Raw genomic sequence first — 22752 nt, 5'->3', positions numbered from 1 at the left:
TAGGGTGATGAAGATGCCTGTGTGTGTGTGTGTGTGTGTGTGTGTGTGTGTGTGTGTGTGTGTGTGTGTGTGTGTGTGTGTGTGTTCACTACGGCTCTTTACAGCTTTCTTCAGGCTCGCTTCGATCCAAGCAAACTGAACTCACACACTAAAGAGTCATATTAGTGAGATAGACTTTCATTTTTGCAGCCATTTTTTCCCCAATGTGAAGGCATTTGTTTTCTCCTCTTGCAGAGGATTATGGGTAATCCTGTATCCTGTACATGTACAGTAGAGCTGCATGATTTGATGCCCAAATCTAGAATTTTCTGATTAAAACCTAATTTAAATTGCCAATAAAAATGTATTATTATTATTATTATTATTATTATTATTATTATTATTATTATTGTTGTTGTTGTTATTGTTATTACAGAAAAATAAATATTAGCATTATATATTTCACTTACAAATTTGCATTAACAAATAATAATAATTATTATTATTATTATTGCTATTAATATTATTATTATTATTACTATTATTATTATTATTATTATTATCATACAGTCTGAATATGAATGTATATACTAACTTGATACAATACTAATATTTGTTTTCTATTATCATTATTGTTATTATTATTATTATTATTATTATTATTATTATTATTATGTAAATAAGAATGAGAAACACAAATACTGTAGTATTTCATTTCAAAATAAGTACTTAAGAAAAACTAAATAATAATAACTTACTGGAGTACAAACATAAAATTACAATTATTGAAAAATTAAAATTATAAAAATTATAGTATTGTTCTATTATTATTATTATTACAAAATTAGAAATATTAGCATTGTATACTTTACTTCAACTAAAATAAGTATTAAGAAATAATAATAATAATAATAATAATAATAATAATAATAATAATTATTATTATTATTATTATTATTATTATTATTATACAGTCCAAATATAAATGTATATACTAACTAGTGTACAATACAAATATTTTATTATCATTATTACTTAAATAAGAATAATAAGCAAAAGTACTGTAATATTTTATTTAAAAATAAGTATTTAAGAAAAAAAAAAACTATATATATATATATAGTTTTTTATTTATTGTTTTATTTATTAACATTATAATTTATATTATTAGCATTAGTAATATTAATAAATACATTACAATATTTTACTTAAAAAATATATAAGCAAAAACAATAATAATATTTTAGTTTATGATAAAACTCTAAAATTACAATATTAATATTTGTCCTTTGTTATTATTATTATTACTACTGAAAGAAAAAAAAAAAATTATATATTAAATAAAATATATATATATATATATATATATATTAAACAAAACCAAAACCAAAACTATTTTATTGAAATATATCACTTAAAAATAAGCATTTAAGAAAAAGATAATAATGACAACTGCTGGTTTTATAAATAATTTCCATTATAAGTTTGAAAATATGGTTGACACATTGTTTTCAAATGCGACGCAAACCACTGGCGTGTAAATGAACACAGTGCTGCGCTTCACTCGGAAACATGAAGCATATGAACCGTATCACATTGTGATTAATAGTGCAGCCATAAATAAATAAACAGACAGTGATATGTGTTTCTGATTTGGGTGGTTTGATCAGGCCATGCGACTGCAGTATACAACAGTTTGAAGTGTTTTTGATGCATAAGGCATTCAGTCTCACAGACACGAGCGCCGCAGTCCCCTGTAATGCTGCATGACTTCCGCTTCATTCATCACACTGCATTGTGGGATACGGTGTGTGTCGTGCAGTGAGCTCTGCTGCTAAGATGCCGTAGATCATCTGGGCGTTTCATGAGTACAGAAACAGTTCAGTCTCTCAGTCCATCACAAGACATTTGTGTCTTTTCTCTTCTTCAGAAGCGAGTGACACGTTCGATTTCTCCTGCATGAGCGGCTTGTATTCGCTGTCTGTCAGAGGCGCTTTCATGATTAGAGTCTGTCAAACGAACGTCTCTCGCAAACACTACGCTTTAAAGACACCGTTAACCTCCCAAAATCACAAACACAATACCCTTTTCTCTGCTTGTGAGAATTATTAGATTTTTAAACATCAGTTTTAAACATCCAATATCTTTTGTGTATATTTGTGGACATCCAAGTACATTTGTAGGAAGTAATAATACTACTACTAATAATAAATATAGCTGCAAGCAGCAATTACGGGGTCAAGCACTAGGCAAGCAAGGCAGCAAGCATCAGATTAACTGAAGCAATGAGTAATTGAAGCTATTTTAAGATGATTTTAGTCAAAACAGGTATAAAAATCATAAAAACAACCACTAGTAACGTGATTTAATTGGTTTTAACTTTTGACTAACAGGTGGCGCTGTTATCAAATCAATATGGTGTGTTTAGTGTGAGGTGACAATGACACACACAAAGTTTGGTGTTAATATGTCAAAGTTTTGCAGAAATAAAGCTTCAGAGTCATTTTGGCATCATGGATCAAATTTGTTGCATTGCTATATAAAAACGGTTTCGTTTATCGACACAAAATCCATAACTTTTTGCCAACTGTTTGCCAGCATGGTCTGAAGATGATCCAAATAAAATTTGGTGAAAATCAGACCAACGGTTTAGGAAGAGTTCGAAAAAATAGGCTTCCAACATAAATCAAAATGGCGGACAGGAAATTCATCTAATAATGGCATAATTGGTATAGATGTTCTCGGCATTATCCAAGGAATATATCAAAACCAGTTTCATTACAATAGGCTAATTTAAACAAAAGTTCCTACAAACTTTTTAAATACTGTCAGGGCATTGTTTCAAAGACACACACCAAGTTTTGTAACGATACGTAAAATATACGCCAAAACAGCTGACATGGTAAAGTTGGGTACGGTTCAACTCGGCATGCCCCACTGAATCTAAAGATATAAATTTCTGATTTTTGGCCAAACCATTGAGAAGTTGTAATACAAAATAGCCATTTTTACGTCTTCTGGCCACTAGGTGGCACTGCACCGAAACACTGCAGGTAGGCTCAGGTCATGGTTGTTAAAACACAAGCCAAGTTTGGTCTCAATATGCCAAACCCTTGCGGAGATATAGCCTCACATTCGTTTTTGGTTGCTTTTTGTAGAATTCATTTGCGTGTTAATCAAGAACGGCTTGGCTTATTATCTTGAATTCCATCTTGAATATTATCTTGAAACAAGTTCGACGAGTTTGAAAAAGTTTTTTTTTTTTTTTTTCTCAAACAATTAAAAATAGCGAAAACACTAAACCTTAAGATTTTTGCGTTTTGTACTTCATTCGACTTGGCATGAGCCAAGGATTCAGAGGAATTTTCCTTTTGTGCCTCACGGTTCAAAAATTATTAGCATAAACATTAGTGAAACTTTGGACAAGTGGTGGCGCTACAGAGTTTGAGTTAGAGACTTTAAACTTTCTATGGTTAATGTTGGGACTGCCCTCCATCTATGTGCCAAATTTCATAACTTTCCTGCAAGCGGTTCTATGGGCTGCCATAGACTTCCAGAGCGGAAGAAGAAGAATAATAGGAATGCCAACAGATACAATAAGTGCCATCGCACCTTTGGTGCTTGGCCCCTAATAATAATAATAGTGTGAAAGGCCTAACATAAATGCCCCTGATATTTGTATATTTAATGCAGTGGCATTCAGTCATTTTTCAGTGTGATGGAATTGCTTCAATACTTTTTTGGCATCGTTGCATATTGCAGCTGGACTGGCTTAGCACACATACACACTTGTGTGAGAGCAGCGTGACCTTTCACACGGCATTAATTTAATGGTGGTCTGTGAGAATGTTTCAAACCATTTTCACAGCACAGCGACTTTATAACGGCCACAACAACATAAAATCTGCCCTGCCAGAGGTGACCGGCCCACACGCACACCTGAGACAGACACACAGCCGTCTGTATGACACGTCACGTGCAACGCAAACACATACACAACACTGTTCTCAAGTGATAGACTCCAGGAGAAGCTTTCCAATGGCCGAATGCATTACCCACACTACAGTAGGCGACTAAGATCAGTAGAGTAAGACGTGGACCAAAAGACCACGTTTTGGTGCCGCTGGTGTGTTTGTGTTTAACACGAAGATGGCAACGTAAGAGGCTGACCTCTACAGAAGCTCATCTGGTGTGTGTGTGTGTGTGTGTGTGTGTGTGTGTGTGTGTGTGTGTGTGTGTGTGTGTGTGTGTGTGTGTGTGTGTGTGTGTGTGTGTGTGTGCACGAGCTCCATATGGCTGACGCACAGCTAATGAGAATCTCTGGAGAGCGACAGCTCGCGGGACCTGAGCGATGATCTTTCCTCTGAGCGCTAGCGTTTTAACGCCAGATGACGACCTTCGATAAGAACGACATCATCTACTCGTGCGATTTGATTCATGGGGCGACTACGCCAACATCCGTTATCGCCGGATTCTCGGCGATGACCGCGGCCCTGCGCCTGACCTCCAGGATTTCGGTTCGGCCAAGAAGCGCACGGCGGCCGGAGAGAGACAGACAAACATTTCAATCTGATGTTCTCCATCATCCTCTTCACCTGATAAAACAGCTGATCCTCTTACAGAAGGATTTTGGACTCTGATTCACGCAGCGGGTCACGGACATCACCTGGTTTCCCCAGGCAACAGCGACTGTCACTTCACAGCCCACGCAGGTCTCGGCTCGTGTCGAGGTTTGACGAACGCCTCCGGCCACGTTTACAGTCTGACATGTGTGTTCCTATCTTTGCCCGTTGGTGTTCGCTAACAAAAAAATACTATTTCGAGCAGGTGACGCAGATATAGTCTCTGTGAGACTGCAACCGTTTGACTCCAATGTTTCATGCACATCATAAACTCCTCTGACAATATCAGAACTACCTAATATTTAATTCTGTGACTGCGTGTTTAGCTTGAGAATCTGGCCTTGAGTGTTTGTTTGATGGTTCATGGTTACTCCACAAGAGTAAACTAGCTTTCTCCTCACTAATGTTTACCTCTTCAGCCGACCACGGGATCAAGGACAATGTGTACGTATGATGACGGGAACAAAGTACAATTCTACAGCAGAAAAACATGCACCCTTTTACCTCTCAATGTGTTGGTTTTCTGTCTAAAGCTCAAGGCTGGTAAATGGAATGTTTCTGGTTTTTAGATTTAATCATGAACTATCACCTCTAGATGCTCTAGGAGAACTGTCCTGTAATAAGTCAATTGCAAGTTACTTGGAACGGTATATTACTTTACAGAATGTTCTGATGGAGCATTTGGCAGATTGGGTGTGGAAAGAGCCTGGCAAGTTAGAAATAAAGAGAAAATTACTGTGAAGTTGATTTCTGGGAACACAACTAAACCCATTTGTCTTAAACTCTCACTGGTCAACACATGCCTACATTCACGGGCAATGGTTTCTGTTCTCTAGACAGAGCCATTTAAAGGGTTAGTTCACCCAAAAATGAAAATTAGCCCATGATTTACTAACCCTTAAGGCATCCTAGATGTACAGTGTACGACTTCCTTCTTTAAGTTGTTCTTGCTTATTAAAGCTTTATAATGGCAATGGGTGGGTGTTTCTGTTCAACAGTCCAAAACAAGTCCAATAAAGCACATCCATCCATAATAAAAAAGTGCCTCACGTGGCTCCGGGGGATGAATAAAGGCCTCCATGTGTTTTTGTAAGAAAAATATCCATATTTACAATGTAATAATCACTTTTCTCTAGCTTGCGCAAACAATTGTACACGAAAGCCACTCCAGGCAGATGACGTATGATGTCGGCGTTACGCATGTGCCCGTCAGAAGTGACGAACGCAGATGCGCAGTGGAGAGAACAAAACAATACAGCAGGTCACGTGGCCAGTGGAGTGAGATGAAGGGCCCTATCATACACCCAGAGCAATGCAATGCCAATGTTCACCCATGGGTGTGCTGGTCTGAAAACCAGGTGTGTTCAAGCGCATTGTTGGCACGTTGCTATTTTGAGGCAACTGACAATGATTGCATCATTGACCAACTAAAACCTGGTCTAAAGTCAACGGCGCAGTATTATTTTTATTTATTTAAAGAGTGCGTTAGTAATATGTCCCTATAGGTGATGTAGACTCCGCCTTTTACATACACAGGGAAGTGCAGCATCAAACAACAATGCCAAATATTATTGTAATGAAATTACAATCACAATGAAAAATATTATTATTGTGTATTATTGTCAGGGGGATTTGGTGGAATCCGACTTTTCCGGTAGATGGTCTGCTCGCACACTTTAACCTTGCAGATCCGTTTCCTCTCTGGAGAAGCGTTCAGTCTTTGCTTTTGTAAATTTCATCATGTAAATAGCGAATCCACCATGGTGCAAGTGCAACTGGCTTTAAAGGGAACGGGAGATGAGACTCTGATTGGTTTATTGCGTGTTATGCTCAAAACACACCCATGACTTCTTAGGAGAACAGGTACAACCCTTTTGGACTATGTGCCAGGTGCATCGTTAAACTAGCAAAAGTGGATTTAGACATACAGTTAGTGCACCTGTGCCATGCGCTTCAGACCATGTGCTTAGATTGTTAAAATAGGGCCCCAAGAGTTGAGTGATGTGGGGTTGCCTGAAAACTGAATGCACCATCATGTTCTGGATCATACTGTATGTAGAGGTTTAATTGCAGCAACAGAGCACTGCAATAGCCCAGTATTGGCTCTGATATTGTACAGCATGACACTGGATGACTAGACTGTCATTGAGATGTGGCCAAGGAAGTTTAGTGTAGCTGTATGGTGACACTGCGGTTGACTGGCCAGCTGGCTGGAAACACAAGGAATTGTGTCTTCACCAGGTTAAGCAGAAGGTAGTGATCCTTCCTCAAGATCGAGATGATGTTAGATATATAAACCTGGCTAAAGGCTGAAATAACAGGTGTCATTGCACAGCATGAATGGGACAAGCAGTCCACATTTACGCTTGCGCCCAGTGAGGTTGTGTAAATGGAGAACAGAAGGGGGCCGAGAACCGAACCCTGAGGTACCCGTGGTTATGTGATGTGACTCAGTGACAGACGGCGGGGTCCTCCTAAGAAGATGAATTGGTTGTAAAAATGGCACCTTTTAAAACAAACAGCAATGAACTCCTTTTGCATGAAATGGAAAATGTGCTTTGGTCAGGATGCAGATAACTCTGAATAGATGCTTTAGAAATAGACATAATTAATTATTGATTTATCTTTGCTCCTTTCTATTCATTCCTGCTCTCTGAGAGAGAAAGAAATGCTGATGATTTCACTCTTCTTTTGTTCCAAAGACTTCATTGGAACTGACCGTTTGGCCTGGTAAAGGATGCTGGGATAGTCCGACGATAAGAGCCCATCTGACGTGAATAGGTCCTCTTCTCATTAAGTGCCCGGCGGCTTGTGTTAAATGAAAGAATTTGCCAGAAATAAATACACACAGACAAACGATTATGCGATGCTGAAGTCAGTGTGTTCCAAATGGCATAGATGATACCTTCTCAGGTCACTTCAAAAAGAAACAACAGTTTCAAACAGAAGTGCTCAAAAATTACTTCTTCAAAGGACTACTTGAAATGAGCGCTTTTTTAGGGTTCAACTGATGGGCACTTTGCTCCCACGATTCTTCACACTGCATCAGAAGCTCTAAGCCTGCACAAGGTTTGCCAAGTGTAACTCCAATTAAACCAGAGGCACCTGGCTTGTTGTTGATGTAGTAGCTGCTAGTATTATACTACTGTGTGAACTTGAACTACTGTCAATTAGTTTGATCTGCTATTCTAATACGGGAAAGAAAGGTGTTTTAACATTGCCTCTGTGAGATGGTAACCACGGTTGTTTAGGCTCGTGTTCCGAATAGCCACCCTCTCATCTTTGTATGGAACACATCCAATTCCATACTTCCTCATAGTACAGGCTCTCCCTTTAGATCAAGCGCTGTTTGTCTCTCCGTTGTTGGGGACGGAAGAACAACAACCAAAAAAAAAGAAAGAAAGAAAAAAGCCTGGACACAAAGAGAGGAGATGAAGAATTGGCTTCCATTTCATTCTTACCCTCATTTTCTCTGTCTCTCTCGCTCTGTCGTTTTTTCTTAGCCTACAGTCTTCACAGTTAGATTTATGCCATTTATCATGCTGACACTCTCCCTGTCTCTCTCTCCCTCTCCCTGTCTTTCTCTCCCCCGTTTCTCTAACGGATGAGCCTCATCCTGTCTGTTTAGACACACAAACCTCTTCCCATGTATAACGTAAAGATGGAGGAAAACACTGGTTCCGCACACACACTGAAGAATGGCGTTGGTTTCGCTGAGAGGAGTTTCACAGATGGCGAGGGGAAGTGACTGTGTGAGGTGGCACAGTGGGACACACACACACACACACACACACACAAATACTCGTCAGGGCTGCCAGAAGGGAGTGAGTGTGTGTCGTCCACCGCACGGGTCGGAAAATCTACTTCATGACTCTAGATATGTTCCCATTAGTCTGAAGAATCAACTCTCCTCAAATCACAGTGGACTTGCGGTGTCGTGGCCTTTGCTGACGAATGTCGGTGGGGCTCGTGAGACCGCAGGGAGTCCCGTTCGACATTTTATCATTCTGAAGGGTGCTCATCAGCGCCCCCTTCGTGTGTTCTCAATGCACTAGTGCGGAATTTTACCTTAAAGGCATTTGAAGGTGCTTTGCATTAATGTAAATGTAATATAGCATCGTGTTGATGCTAGGACACCATTTCCTCGTGCAAGACCCAGCATGATGACTAGCGGCACAACTAATACAACCCCTACAACAGACTACAAGCAGCTGAGGGTGTCATTTGAGACGGGAGGCAAAGGCACTAACTTGAGGAACGCCACTGTTTGAGTCATCTGAGTTTGACTTCTAGGAAATCTAGATGCCGTTCTAGAGAGATCCGTGTTTACCAGGTCGGATTTTCGCATCTCATCTGACATCTGAGGTCTGCGTCTCAATATGATTAATGAGCCTTTAAACCGAACCACTTAAAAAGCGCTCAAACACTCCGGTCCCATTACTGGCCATCTCCTATTGTGATGTCACAGATGAAGAATGTCTCGTGCTGTGATTATCGTGTTTCGTGAGCAGTATTGAGCTCGCCGTGCTAAAATGTCATCAGAGTATTTACACTGCGATTATAAATCTATATCAAACGGAGAGAGGGCAATTTAATTACTGTCTGATCAATACATCTTGGATTTGGTACAAATGGAGTATGAACAGAGAGAGCAAGCGTGTGTGTGTGTGTGTGTGTGTGTGTGTGTGTGTGTGTGTGTGTGTGTGTGTGTGTTTTTTCAGCGATTGTCATGACGACCCCCCGATGGGACGTAATAGTGAAAATGCCTCCTGCTCCGCCCAAACGGTCACGGCTGACTGGGCGGAATAGTTCAGCCAATTAAATCCCATAATGAGCGGCAGCAGTTCAGGAAGTGTGAAATTGCAGTTGCTCTCATTCTGTGAAGAAGAAAGAGCCGCACTCGTTGGCTTATTGATCCCGTGTTTTATTTTATTTTATTATTTCATTTATTTATATATTTTTGACGAGAGGTTTGTTTGTTGAACGTGCGAGTCCCAAAACAGCAAGGCTAAACAAACTGCATCTGTTGAAGAGTTAGTTTGCTCAAAAACACTCTGTCACCATTTGCTCTCTCTATCTCAAGTCGTTACAAACGTATGACTGACTTACTTTAGTGTAACAGAAAAGGAGAAGTTTTGAAGAATGCACCGGCTGCTCTTTTTCATGTAGTGAATGGAAACCGTGTCTTTCCAGCTACAAAAAGGATGCAATTCCATGCAAGTCCATATGTGACCCTCGACCACAAAACCAGTCATAAGGGTCATTTTTCTTCAATTAAAGGCAATATTTGGATGAGATGCAACTATTTGAAAATCTGTAATCTGAGGGTGTAAAAAAAAATCACCTTTAAAGTTGTCCAAATGTAGTTCTTAGCAGTGTATATCACTAATCAAAAATTAAGTTTTGACATAAATACAAAAAACAAAAGTTGATCATTTTGACCCATACAATGTATTTTTGGCTATTGCTACAAATATACTCATGCTACTTAAGACTGGTTTTGTGGTCCAGGGTCACATATGACTTCATTTGACGGTCTACAGGAAGAAATGGTAGAAAGTTGAGTCTTTATTTACTGAAAATATGTGCTTCCACCTGTCTTTGGGAGTCTTTGCTTTCTAAAGGCTTTCAGTTCACATCTATTGTAATTCAATGGACAAGAGCAACTAGCACATTATACAAAATATGTCCTTTTGTCCCACAGAAGAAAGAAAGTCAGTCAGGTTTAGAAGCGTGAGCAATTTTCTATTCTTTCATTTACATGCAAAACATCTCATGTATTATTTCTATGCAACTATTTAAAATACAGTATTAAACAAATATGCAACGAACGAATGATGTGTGTGTGTGTGTGTGTGTGTGTGTGTGTGTGTGTGTGTGTGTGTGTGTGCCTGGTATTCATCACGTTGTGGGGACCAAATGTCCCCACAAGGATAGGAATACCAGTAGATTTTGACCTTGTGGGGACATTTCTCAGGTCCCCATGAGGAAACAGGCTTATAAATCATGCACAATGAGCTTTTTTGAGGAAGTAAAAGTGTGCACAATCTCCTGTGAGGGCTAGGTTTAGGTGTAGGGCGAGAGAAAATACGGTTTGTACAGTATAAAAACCATTACGCCTATGGAATGTCCCCATAAAACATGTAAACCCAACATGTGTGTGTGTGTGTGTGTGTGTGTGTGTGTGTGTTCTTACAAGTGTTGTTGATTTGCACTCTCTGTTCTACACTAATTAGCTGAGCTCATATGCATCATGAATATTCATAAGCTAGCATGCAGAGTGGACAATTAATTTGCATGCAGGTGATAATTACTAGATGTGGGTGACGCCCCCTTGAGAATTGTCCAATGCCGTCTTACTTCACGTCTGACAGACCTGGTAAAAAGAGCCGTGACGACGAGGGAAAACCACTTCTGTGCTTCTCCGTGTGTGTGTGCGTGTGGAACAATCCCATAATGCAATGGGACAAAAGCTGTTCAATTTCATTAACTGCAAAGTCATCAATGTGACGGCCGCACTGAACACACTCGCACTTTAAGAAGGATCGCTGTGTGTGTGTGTGTGTGTGTGTGTCTGAAACAGCAGACGCTAAACAGCTGCCACTGTGCAAAGCTTGTGGGCATGACAAACACGAACACGTGTGTGAACGCTGCCCTCTGACTGTCTGTCTGTCTCGCTATAATGTCAGCCGTCCATTTCCTGATGAGCCGCTTCCACTTTTCCACTTATGAGTATTTTTATATCTCACTATAATCAGAAAACAGTCATTTGGACACACGCTTTTAGAGATCAGTAGCATGAATGTGAATGAAAACCTTTCATTGCAACTAAATCTAAAGTGCTTAGCAACAAGAAATGAAATATTATTAAATTACAAAAAATGTGCATTATTTGTATTATTATTAAATACGCAACTTTATTATAAGTAAGAACATTTTGAGAATCAAAATAATGATTTAAAAGAAGCTAGTAACTATATTTCACAATATACACATTTTCAAAGCAATTTCAAAACTGAAAGAAGTACTAAATTATTAAGTAAATGTAAACCTATCACAAACCTGAAAAATTTAAATACAATAAATGTGCATTTAATACATTTGAATTGAGTTTTATCTTAAATGAATCACTGTTTTGATTAGTCTGCTGAATAGATATTTTTATTAATTACTGAAATTACCAGAGTTTACATAGAATTCAGTTGTTGTTGTTGGTTTTAAATAAAATCTCATAAATTGCACTTGAACATTTTAGCCTGAAACTTCAAGACATCCTTCATTAAAGTTATCTAAACCTGACAATGTCTTTTTTTTTTATTCCATGTTGTTATAAAAAGCTCAAAAAGTACATATACTTACAGAGTCAGTTTGACCCTCTTCATAAAGATGCACAAGTAAGCTACATAAAGGTAAACATGTTGTTTGTAAGTACACTCATCCTCAAGAGTGCTTACAGAGACGCCTGACCTCACTTTCATAGGCAACAAAAGCCAAGATGATATGGAAATCCTGCTGGAGAACGGCAGTGATGTCAGAAACCCAGAACAACACTGACATTTGCGTGAAACAATAGATGTAAATAGCTGACACCTTTTCTGACCGTTTGACGTAATCTGTGAATAATTGGTAGGTTAATGTTGGTAAATTCAAATGTTTTAGCTGAGATCAATCAGGTGGGACACGACCGAAACCATCTCAAAAAAGTGTCTTTCAAACACAGACATGGTGTGTTTTTATTAGACAAAGCTTCCCATCTTGACTGTAATTCTCCAGCAGACAGACTCACACCCTCAGCTGACGCCTACATAGACGATCCCTCATCGAATGACAACCTCGAACGCTTCAGATCGCTCTAAACAGGCAGCAGCGTGATCCTGAATTTAGCAGACTATTTTTGAGTAAAACAGAACATTTCATTTGATTGAACTTCGTCCTCCACATTGGGCGGCTTTGTCATTTTTCCCATCATCTCCGTGGGTCGATCAGGAGGTTTGGGAAGCTCTAGACTTCCTCTCTCTCTCTCTCTCTCTCTCTCTCTGTGATGGTTCCTGATTATTCCTGTCATTTTCCCATCCGCTCCGGAACGGCACAGCACTAATTAAAGCCCGAAGCTGCAAACGAGCTGACAAGATTTTACTACCACAGCAAAACTTACAGACGTGCTAAAATTAAACGCCATCGCACACGTGACCACTTACTGAACACATATAAACTCACACACTTCACAGAACGAACGCTGATAGACAGCTCGTCATTTCAACGAAATTGCCATTACCATACATGCAAATTAGACAGAGCCTGCACAAAATGCAAATAACCTTCCTGGTGGCCATATGCAAATATTGATCGAACAACCATCTTCAAACAAACTAAACATCAAAATCACAAGAGTGGAACAATCATGATACACAATGACCAGATAAGAGAACACGCCAAAGGATAGATCATGTGATAGATCACATATTCATTTGTCTAACATCCTCTCTGCACTTAAAGTGCACTTCAAATCTCAAAATATATTCCTAAAAACTGTGCTTGCAGATATGTGACCCTGGACCACAAAACCAGTCATAAGGTTAAATTTTACAAAACTGAGATGTATACAATATATAAAAGCTCAATAAATAAGCTTTTTATTGATGTATGGTTTGTTAGGATAGGACAATATTTGGCCGAGATACAGCTATTTGAAAATCTAGAATCTGAGGGTGCAAAAAAATGAAAATACTGAGAAAATCACCTTTAAATTTGTCCAAATTAAGTTCTTAACAATGCATATTGCTAATCAAAAATTACATTTTGATATGTATACAGTAGGAATTTTGCAAAAAATCTTCATGGAACATGATCTTTATTTAATCTCCTAATAATTTTTGGCATAAAAGAAAAATCGATAATTTTGACCCATGCAATGAATTTTTGGCTATTGCTACAAATATACCCCAGCGACTTAAGACTGGTTTTGTGGTCCAGGGTCACATATATAGATAAATAAAAGGCCACTTAAGCAACTTAAAAAGAGACACTTTCATTTTCACTTAAAAAGTGACTTTTGTAATAATGTCACATTATTTAACAATAACATATGTTTTAATAATCTTGTGTGGTGTTTTAAAGTTTGAAATGTTCCAAATTGCAACTAATTCTAATTACAAATACATTTAAATAGATCACATATACATTTAAAAAATAAATAAAATAAAGGTATATTTTAGTTGATCATAAATGCTTGTCAGTATATTCAGCTGTACTTTAACCATATTTGAAATACAACAGCAGTAATTATACACAAAGATGTAATTAAGTCCTACTTAAGTTGGTCAAACACTTTAAATTTCAACTGATTTCAATTAATAGAACAATGAACAGAGGATAGATCACATCTTCAATTGTCTAACATTATTAAAATATATTCCTAAAAACTATGCTTGCAGATAATATAAATGAAATAAAAGGCCACTTATAAAAGTAACTTAAAGAGATACACTTTCATGACTGTGTTTCTAAACTTACTTAAGTGCACTTTTTAAAAAGTGACTTTTGTAATAATGTCACATTCAACGTTTTGCTGTAAAGTACATTTGAAATCATTATGTTTTAATAATCTTGTGTGGTGTTTTAAAGAAGTTCACTTAAGTTCAATCAAGAACATGATTATCATTTTAACTGCAATATTACATTTAATATATTTTAAATGTACCAAATTGCAACAACTTTTTTTGTGAATTTCTAATTACAAATATATTTAAACACATCACATACACATTTAAAAAAAATGACTGTTTCTAAACACACTTAAGTGCACTTTTTAAAAAGTGACTTTTGTAGTAATGTTACATTAAACTTGCTGTAAAGTACATTTTAAATAATTATGTTTTATGTCTTGTGTAGTGTTTTAAAAAATTCCACTCAAGTTCCATCAAGAACATGATTATTATTTTAACTGCAATATTACATTTAATATATTTTAAATGTACCAAATTGCGACAACTTTTTTTGTGACTTTCTAATTACAAATATATTTAAACACATCGCATACACATTTCAAAAGAAATTAAGGTATATTTTATATTTTACATTAACCATATTTGAAATACAATAGTAGTAATTATGAAATTATACAGAAAGATGTACACTGTAAAGAGTTTTCACCAGATTCAACTTAAAAACCTACGTTCAGCAGCTGCCTTAAGTTTTTAAGTTAAATCAGCTTAAAACTACAAGTCATTTGAAACTTATTACAATAAAAATGAGTTGATATAACTTGTGATTTTAAATGACTTAAGTTGATTTAACTTAAAATCGTAAGGCAGCTGCTAAACTTAAGTTTTTAAGTTGAAACCTTTTTACAGTGTACTTAAGTCCTACTTAAGTTGGTCAAACACTTTACATTTCAACCGATTGCAATTAATATGAATTCAAACAAGAACATTTTTATTTAATTGCAATTAACATGCAATTGTCTTAAGTATATTATAAGTATATTATTTCTGCCGTAAGTACATTTTTTTAAAAGTATGCTTAAGTGCACTTCTTGTGTTTGTTAAACATTCTACTAGAGACAGGGATAAGATGGAGGTCATGGTTATGTTGTTGGTCTTAATGTCATCACAACTCTCCTCTCATTAAATCGGTAAATAATAATAAATATAAATAGCTACTGAAGAGTCTTCAGGTGTTTTATTTTAAATCTTCCTGTATCACACCTTGGTGCTCGTTATTTTCTTTTGTTTAGTTTTGGTTTGGGATTTCTGCACCTCCACTGCACATTTTTCAGTTTGACAGGACCGTGTTCGATCATCAGCCTGCTCTACAAACATCCGCACACACTGGAGATTCTGCGTCACGATCAGCTGTGTTCGGTTCAAACGGTCAAACACACAGCACATCGCCTGTGAGTCGCACAGTTTTGTTGGTGTTTGAGTCAGACAGTAAAGACAAGCAGAGAGCAGGAAGGTGAGAGTCTAAATCAGCAGTTAAAGGTGAGACTTACACTCGGCGTTGGTGAGCAGGACGGAGGCGGTGAGCAGCAGGAGACAGTGTCGGACGGAGGGTAACGCTACACGGACGCTTGGCACAGGCATGATGTTACGACTCACCCGCTGAGTGTGCCAGCTCACAACGCTCCTGCAACGCTCTCACAACCTACAGAGAGACACACACAAGAGCAATCAGTCAACAGAAAATACAAATCAAATATTCATGAACACAACATTTTAAAGCATAACACTACAGGCAAAACTGATGTTTGTTTATGCACTGGTCTGTTTTTTAGTCAGACTAGTGGAAAGAAATGAACCAAAACACACATTCAAGTATTTATTTTATTGCACTTTATCTACAGTGTATGTGTATATAGATTTCATTTTCAATCCATGCACTTAAAGAGTTTGTTTCTTCACTTTAGTAGCACCTACATTCACCAATACCTATATTTTAAAGGATTTTACTGTGAGGTTTGTTTATATATCATTGTCACTGATTTATAGGACATTTATAGGACATTCATCAAAACACGGTACAAATGCATATCTTTAATTGCTGTGAGTTTCTCCACTTTAGCAGAACTTACAGACACCAAAATTAGTTTTATTCATGCCTATATTCTGAAGGATTTTACTGAGGGTTTTGTTCATATATCATTTTCACTGATTTATATGACATTTAATTCCTAAATACATGGTAAAAATGCATATCTTTAAATGCTGTGAGTTTATTTCTCCACTTCAATAGCACTTACAGTTTCGTTAATGCTTATATTCTGAAGGATTTTACAGTGGGGTTTGTTCATATAACATTCACACTGATTAATATGACAATAAAAAAATTTAAAAAGCATGATGAAAATGCATTTCTTTAAATGTTGCACTTATTCAATAGCACTTATTCATGCTTTATTCATGCCTATATTCTGAAAGATTTTACTGTGGGGTTTGTTTTTATATCATTCACACTGATTTACGGAACATTTTATTTCTAAAAATGTATACATGTGAAAATGTATGTATTTATTTATTTTGAGTATTTTTTTAAATCAAGTAGGGAAATAAGACACATCCAAAATCCCTTTTGGAATAATACAGTCAAACCAAATATTATATAATATAATATACCAGACATAATTTATTTATTTTTTTTACTAGGGGGTTCAGGACACAATAGTTTGTTTATGTAAGTGAGGATAGCAAAATAAAGTAAACTGTGACATATTATACCCCAAAAATCTTCATAAAGTGGACTACACGCTTAAAAATAAAGGTGCTTTAAAAGCTTCCTCAAGCGATGCCATAGAAGAACCATTTTTGGTTCCACAAAGAACCATTCAGTCAAAGGTTCTTTAAAGAACCATCTCTTTCTTACTTTTTTATAATCTGAAAAAAACTTCTTTTGCCACAAAGAACACTTTATGAAACAGAAAGGTTCTTCATATGTTAAAGGTTCTTTATGGCACCATTTAGAGAAAAAAAAAGGTTCTTCTATGGCATCGTGAAGCACCTTTATTTTTAGGAGTGTACCAGTAAAATTGATTTAAAAAAAAAAAAAAAAAATTGGGACCAAAAATTTGATTTGACACTTTGAGCTGACCATGTTTTGTTACATACCTATCAAAATGATCTGACATTATCAAGATGCATGTGTTTTTCTTGTCATATTTTGTTACCATTTTATAAACTATAGTGAATAAAACTGTGATAATGTGAGAAATTTTGAAGGGGTCTGAATACATTTTGGTTTGATTGTAATTACTTTGTGATTATCAAGATAAATTTGTTCCGACACAACTCTTGAGTTTTTGTCATATTTTATTACCATTTTCTAAACTATAGTGGATAAACTGTAATAATGTGAGGAATTCTGAAGTTGTCTAAATAAATGTTGGTCTGACTGTATCTCAACAAAATTACAGTAAGTAAGAATTTTAAACCTGACTTTATGCAACGTTGAGAAAAGTTAATGCAAATTGGTGCATATTTAACAGGATAATGCATAAGTTGCATATTTAAAATTACAATCACAGAAAACCTCTAATACTAAATAATGTCTTATTGTATTGTGATTAAATCAACCAGGGAAGTATGGTGAAATCTATTCATTCATTTTGCCAAACACACACACACACACACACACACACACACAGAGAGAGTTAGAGGGCTCATCACAAACAGACCATTCAAATGAGTGTTTACTCGCTAATAAAGACCTAAATGCATCTCTTTAATGATCAGATGACGTCTTTCAGTGTTTGTAATCTGTTTCTTTAAATGCAACTAATTCAAGCAAACATCACTGGTTTAAATGTATAGTTTATAGAAGCATGTTTTCTACCAGTGCGAGCTCCTGATTACAACGACAGAAACACAGGAGACGCAGGCCGCACACGCTCACGCGCGGAAGTCAGAGTTGGCTCGCTCTGGTCGCCCGCTGACCGATGTCACACGCGCGGCCACGCTTGCTATTTCCGTTCACGATAGCATCTCTGGCTCGGGCCGGTCCTTTATGAGCTCATTTCGACTGCAAACGCACGCATCGAGCGGCTCGAGATGCCAGTCTGTGTAATATTTGTGTGATTAATTAACAGTTCAGATATCAGCTGCTCCCGTCTCGTGTTCGGCGCCGCTTTCATCCGCAGCTTTTGTTGGGAGAGTGAGACAGACGGAGAGACAGACACATCCATTATGTGTGTTTTGTATCTGTTCTCGATGAGCCGATTCTTTGTTGAATACGAATTTCCATCACACTCACACGCGGAGCAAACGCTCTCTCTAGAAATCTGACAGATAAGTAATACCGCATGTCGCCCACGTTGGCAGGCGATTTGTAAATAAACGAGAAAATGGCCGTGTTTTTTCTCCTCTTGTTACTCATCTGTCTGACATTGATCCAGAGAGAGAGAGACGGACTCGACTGAAAATCACATCAATTCATTCACACGCCGCCGCCGCCGCCGCACCAGGAAAGTCTTTAGCGAACGTCTCTGGTGAACCTCGGGGTCGTTCTTCACGTTTGTGCTCCTCATTAACATTTATGCAAATAATCAACATCGGCTGCGGGCTTTGAGTACGTAAATATTACAGCTCGACGTTCGTTCTATTAGCAAATACACACATTTTAATAATGGATTACGCGTTGTAGCTTTCATTTGCTTTCTTCTCCACGCTGCGGTTCATATTTCTACAGCTGAACACACACCAAAGCTCTGAAACTGTCCATTCAGGCATCTGTGCGTCTGATTCAAATGATCCTGGCATTGCTCTCGCTTCAGAATGAAACACTTATGAATAGATTAAACATCTGTAATAAGCTCAAACAGTCCAGAATAAGCTTGAAATGACGCAATGCAGTCTATTAAAATGTGTTTAGCAGAAATGTGTCATTTGGAGGCCATTAGAAACACAGCGACTACTGAAACACAGTCTCTCGGTTCGTCCACAGAGAGAAAACATCTGACAACGTCTGTGTAAAAGAGAACAGCATCCAGAGGTCAGAGGTCAAACAGTGACTTTAACTCAACCCTGTGTGTGTGTGTGTGTGTGTGTGTGTGTGTGTGTGTACCTGGTATTCATCACGTTGTGGGGACCAAATGTCCCCATAAGGATAGTAATACCAGTAGATTTTGACCTTGTGGGGACATTTCTCAGGTCCCCATGAGGAAACAGGCTTATAAATCATGCACAATGAGTTTTTTTGAGGAAGTAAAAGTATGCACAATCTCCTGTGAGGGCTAGGTTTAGGTGTAGGGTAGGTGTGGGGCGATAGAAAATACGGTTTGTACAGTATAAAAACCATTACGCCTATGGAATGTCCCCATAAAACATGTAAACCCAACATGTGTGTGTGTGTGTGTGTGTGTGTGTGTGTGTGTGTGTGTGTGTGTGTGTGTGTGTGTGTGTGTGTGTGTGTGTGTGTGTGTGTGTGAGAGTGTGTGTGTGTGTGTGTGTGTGTGTGTGTGTCTGTGTGTGTTTGATATTTTCAGCTTTTGGGTTTAAACATTTCTCATCTAACGATCTCAGCTGTTCTTTATGTTCGTTTTATTCGTTTTATGCTCTGTCCTTGTGAAAAAGAAGTACACTTGAGCATAACTTCTTAAAAAGAGTATTTATTAAAGTAATAATGAACTTAGCTGTGAACTGAATGCAATCAGACGTTATTTGCAATTAAAATAAATGGCAATGAAAATGTTTTATGGTTTCAATTCATATTGAATGCAATCAGCCAAACTTATTTTTGACCCACTTAAGTAGAACTTAAGTACATCTTCATATGCATTACTTTTCTTGTCTTTGAAATGTGGATAAATAACTGCTGAATGTACTGACCAGCATTTATGATCAACTACAACATACTTTAATGGCATTTCTATTGAAACATGTGGAATCAAAGTTAAAATTTAGATATGAAAAAAAACATTACACTTAAAATGATAATCAAGTTATTTGCATGTGCTTTAGTTTGTTATTCAACACATTAAAATAAGCGTCTTTAAACATGACAACATATTATTAAAACAATGTTTTAAAATGTACTTCAAACTAAAATGTTTTTAAAACTGTACTTAAGTGTGTTTAGAAACGGTCATAAAGGTGTCTTTAAGTCACTTTGTTGGACTTTGTTTTATTACTATTACATTCGATTTCAAATACAGTACACATTTAAAAATATGGTTTCAGGATTTGAAGTAGTCTACAAGGGCGCAATCAAGACAATTAAGCACACATTTGTATTCTTAACTGCTTTAATTAATTTTAAATCAATTTTTAAATCATTTTTTTTTTTGTTGTGATTATTATTTTAGCAATTACCATTGTGTATGAAAAGTGCTATATAAATGAACTTGCCTTGTCTTTTTCACAAGGTATAGTCTTACTGTATGTGAATTATGATTTAAAAGAGTTAACACTTCATAAAAAGAGTTCTGAAAGCAAAGTCTGGGCAAAAAGCTACAATAAATCACACACACACACACACACACACACACATGTGATCCGTGTCTGTGCTGGTCGTGTCATGATATGCTGTAATCCCGAGGCCGCGGGCGCTGCGTAGCGTGACCTTTACTCGATCTCTGGGCGCGCGGCGCTTCATCAAACGTATCTCGTCCCTTCGGACGCGTTCTGCTCTGGAAACTCTTCTTCTGCCGTTGGTTTGAAGTAAAGCTCGCGGTGTTCATGCTACGCTCAAAGGCCACCCGTAATTAAAATGCCAAGTGTCTGCTATTATCTAAATGCTAATTATGTGTGATAGAGTCGCGGCTAAATGACATTACAGAGAACAGCAGGCGTTTGCGCGGCTGATGGGACCCGTGCGCGGGGACTTTAGCGGCGCTTTAGCGCACAATAACCGCCGCTGTAGAGATGACAATGCCGGCGGCGTTAAACCTGTTAGCACAGGAGTGTCGCGGATCCAGATCTGCACTAAGAACTCAAAGGTCATCGTTTTAAACCTCATCTCTTTTAGTAGAATGTAGAAGAAGTGCAATAAAAAAAAAAAAAATCTAAAATAAATTCTTGAATACTAATGACTATAAAGCTACTCTCAGATCATTAGGACTGGGCAAATTCACACTTTTTATTTATTTAAATAAATAAACAAAACAATAATAATAAATATTAACAATAATACATATTTAAATACATTTTAAAAACGGAGTAAAAGCAATTTTCACTCAAATTGGTGATTAAATTAATTTCACAATTAATTACACATAAATGGCAAGTCACATTAAACTGAATTAAATGTGAAGTTTTTAAGTTAACGAACTGATATTGTCAATGATATTTTTTTAAAAATGATTTTTGTAAATAAATTATTTAAACGGGTATGAGAGACACATTAAATGTGAAGTTGTTTGTACATAAAATATTAAGTTGTGAATAAAAGTATATTTAAATCTCCAAACTGAGCTTATGTTTGTACACAAGCTCAATAAGTTCCTCTAACCTTCATTGTGTTAAAATTATTTCATACAATGTTATAATGACATATGAAATGCCACTTAAAGTTCTCTTCAGCTGGTTTCTACAGAGCATATCTGTTATATAAATATTATCTGAACTGCGTATAAGCTCTGATGTCATTTTCTTAATGAATTATTGATTTTTTTTTTAATGTATCATGTGATTGATGATTCAATGTGTAACTTACAACATTAATCGTTTTGTTTTTTTTAAAGAGCTTGTGTATCAGAATCAAACTGAATCAGGACATTTATATCAGCACACGGCTCTAAGGATCATGATGTACAAATGAAGAAATCTTTAAAAATAAATGACATTCTGACTCTCATGTCACTTCTCATCTCCATCATCTCCAAACTCAAAGTCAAACTAAAAATAGAGCCCAAAACTCTTCAAGATCAGGAATAAAGTTCAAAACCACTGCAATCAGCATCTTCATTTCTACTAGAGAGATACTTTCCTCCTCAGACACACAAAACATCCTCAAATGGAGGAATCACATTCATCCTGGTCAAAAGTTTGGAAGAGGTAAGACTTGACAGAAAACAGTGAAATATTATTACAATTTAAAATATAGCCATTTTCTATGTGAACCTGCCATAAACTGTAATTGACAGCTGTGATCAAAACTGAATTTTCAGCATCATTACTCGTCGTCAGTGTCACATGATCCTTCAGAAATCATTCTGATTATTATCAAAACAGTTGTGCTGCCCAATTTATTTATTTATATATTTTTTTTGTCGAAACGGTCATACCTTTTATTTTTCAGGATTCACAGAGGAATAGAAAGTTCAAAAGAACAGCATTTATTTGAAGTGGAAATCTTTTGTAACATTATAAATGTCTTTACTGGCACTTTTGATCAATTTAATGCATTCAAGGAAAAGTGAATTCACATTAGAATGTGAATTTCTCTCTCATATCTACTGAAAGTACGACAGAAAGAGATAAAAGAGGGAAACAGAGTGTTTGGATGATCAGTGAAGGAGATTCTTATTGAAGTAACCCTGAAAACAGACTACAGCTAACAAGAGATTGAGGAGATGTCCGTGTGTCCAGTGCAAACCGAGTCAAACATCACACACACACACACACACACACACACACACACACACACACACACACACACACACACACACACACACACTCTCTCTCTCTCTCTCTCTCTCTGGCTGAGTTTGTAAATCTCTCTC

At 36.9% G+C, this 22752-nt stretch overlaps 1 protein-coding gene across 1 annotated transcript in view; it reads right to left on the bottom strand.

The window, feature by feature from the left end:
- The window catches only part of LOC141332501 (receptor-type tyrosine-protein phosphatase delta-like), a 412589-nt gene that overhangs the window by 97103 nt on the left and 292734 nt on the right, over positions 1–22752 (bottom strand). Inside the window, 1 exon segment of the mRNA XM_073837637.1 lies at positions 15595–15746. Within this exon segment, the coding sequence (XP_073693738.1) occupies positions 15595–15685 (91 nt within the window). The 5' untranslated portion in view covers positions 15686–15746.

This window comes from Garra rufa, chromosome 3 (assembly GCF_049309525.1).
Source record: "Garra rufa chromosome 3, GarRuf1.0, whole genome shotgun sequence".
Classification (NCBI taxonomy): domain Eukaryota; kingdom Metazoa; phylum Chordata; class Actinopteri; order Cypriniformes; family Cyprinidae; genus Garra; species Garra rufa.
The sequence above is the reverse complement of the archived record's forward strand: the minus strand, read 5'-3'. Positions and strand labels throughout refer to the sequence as shown.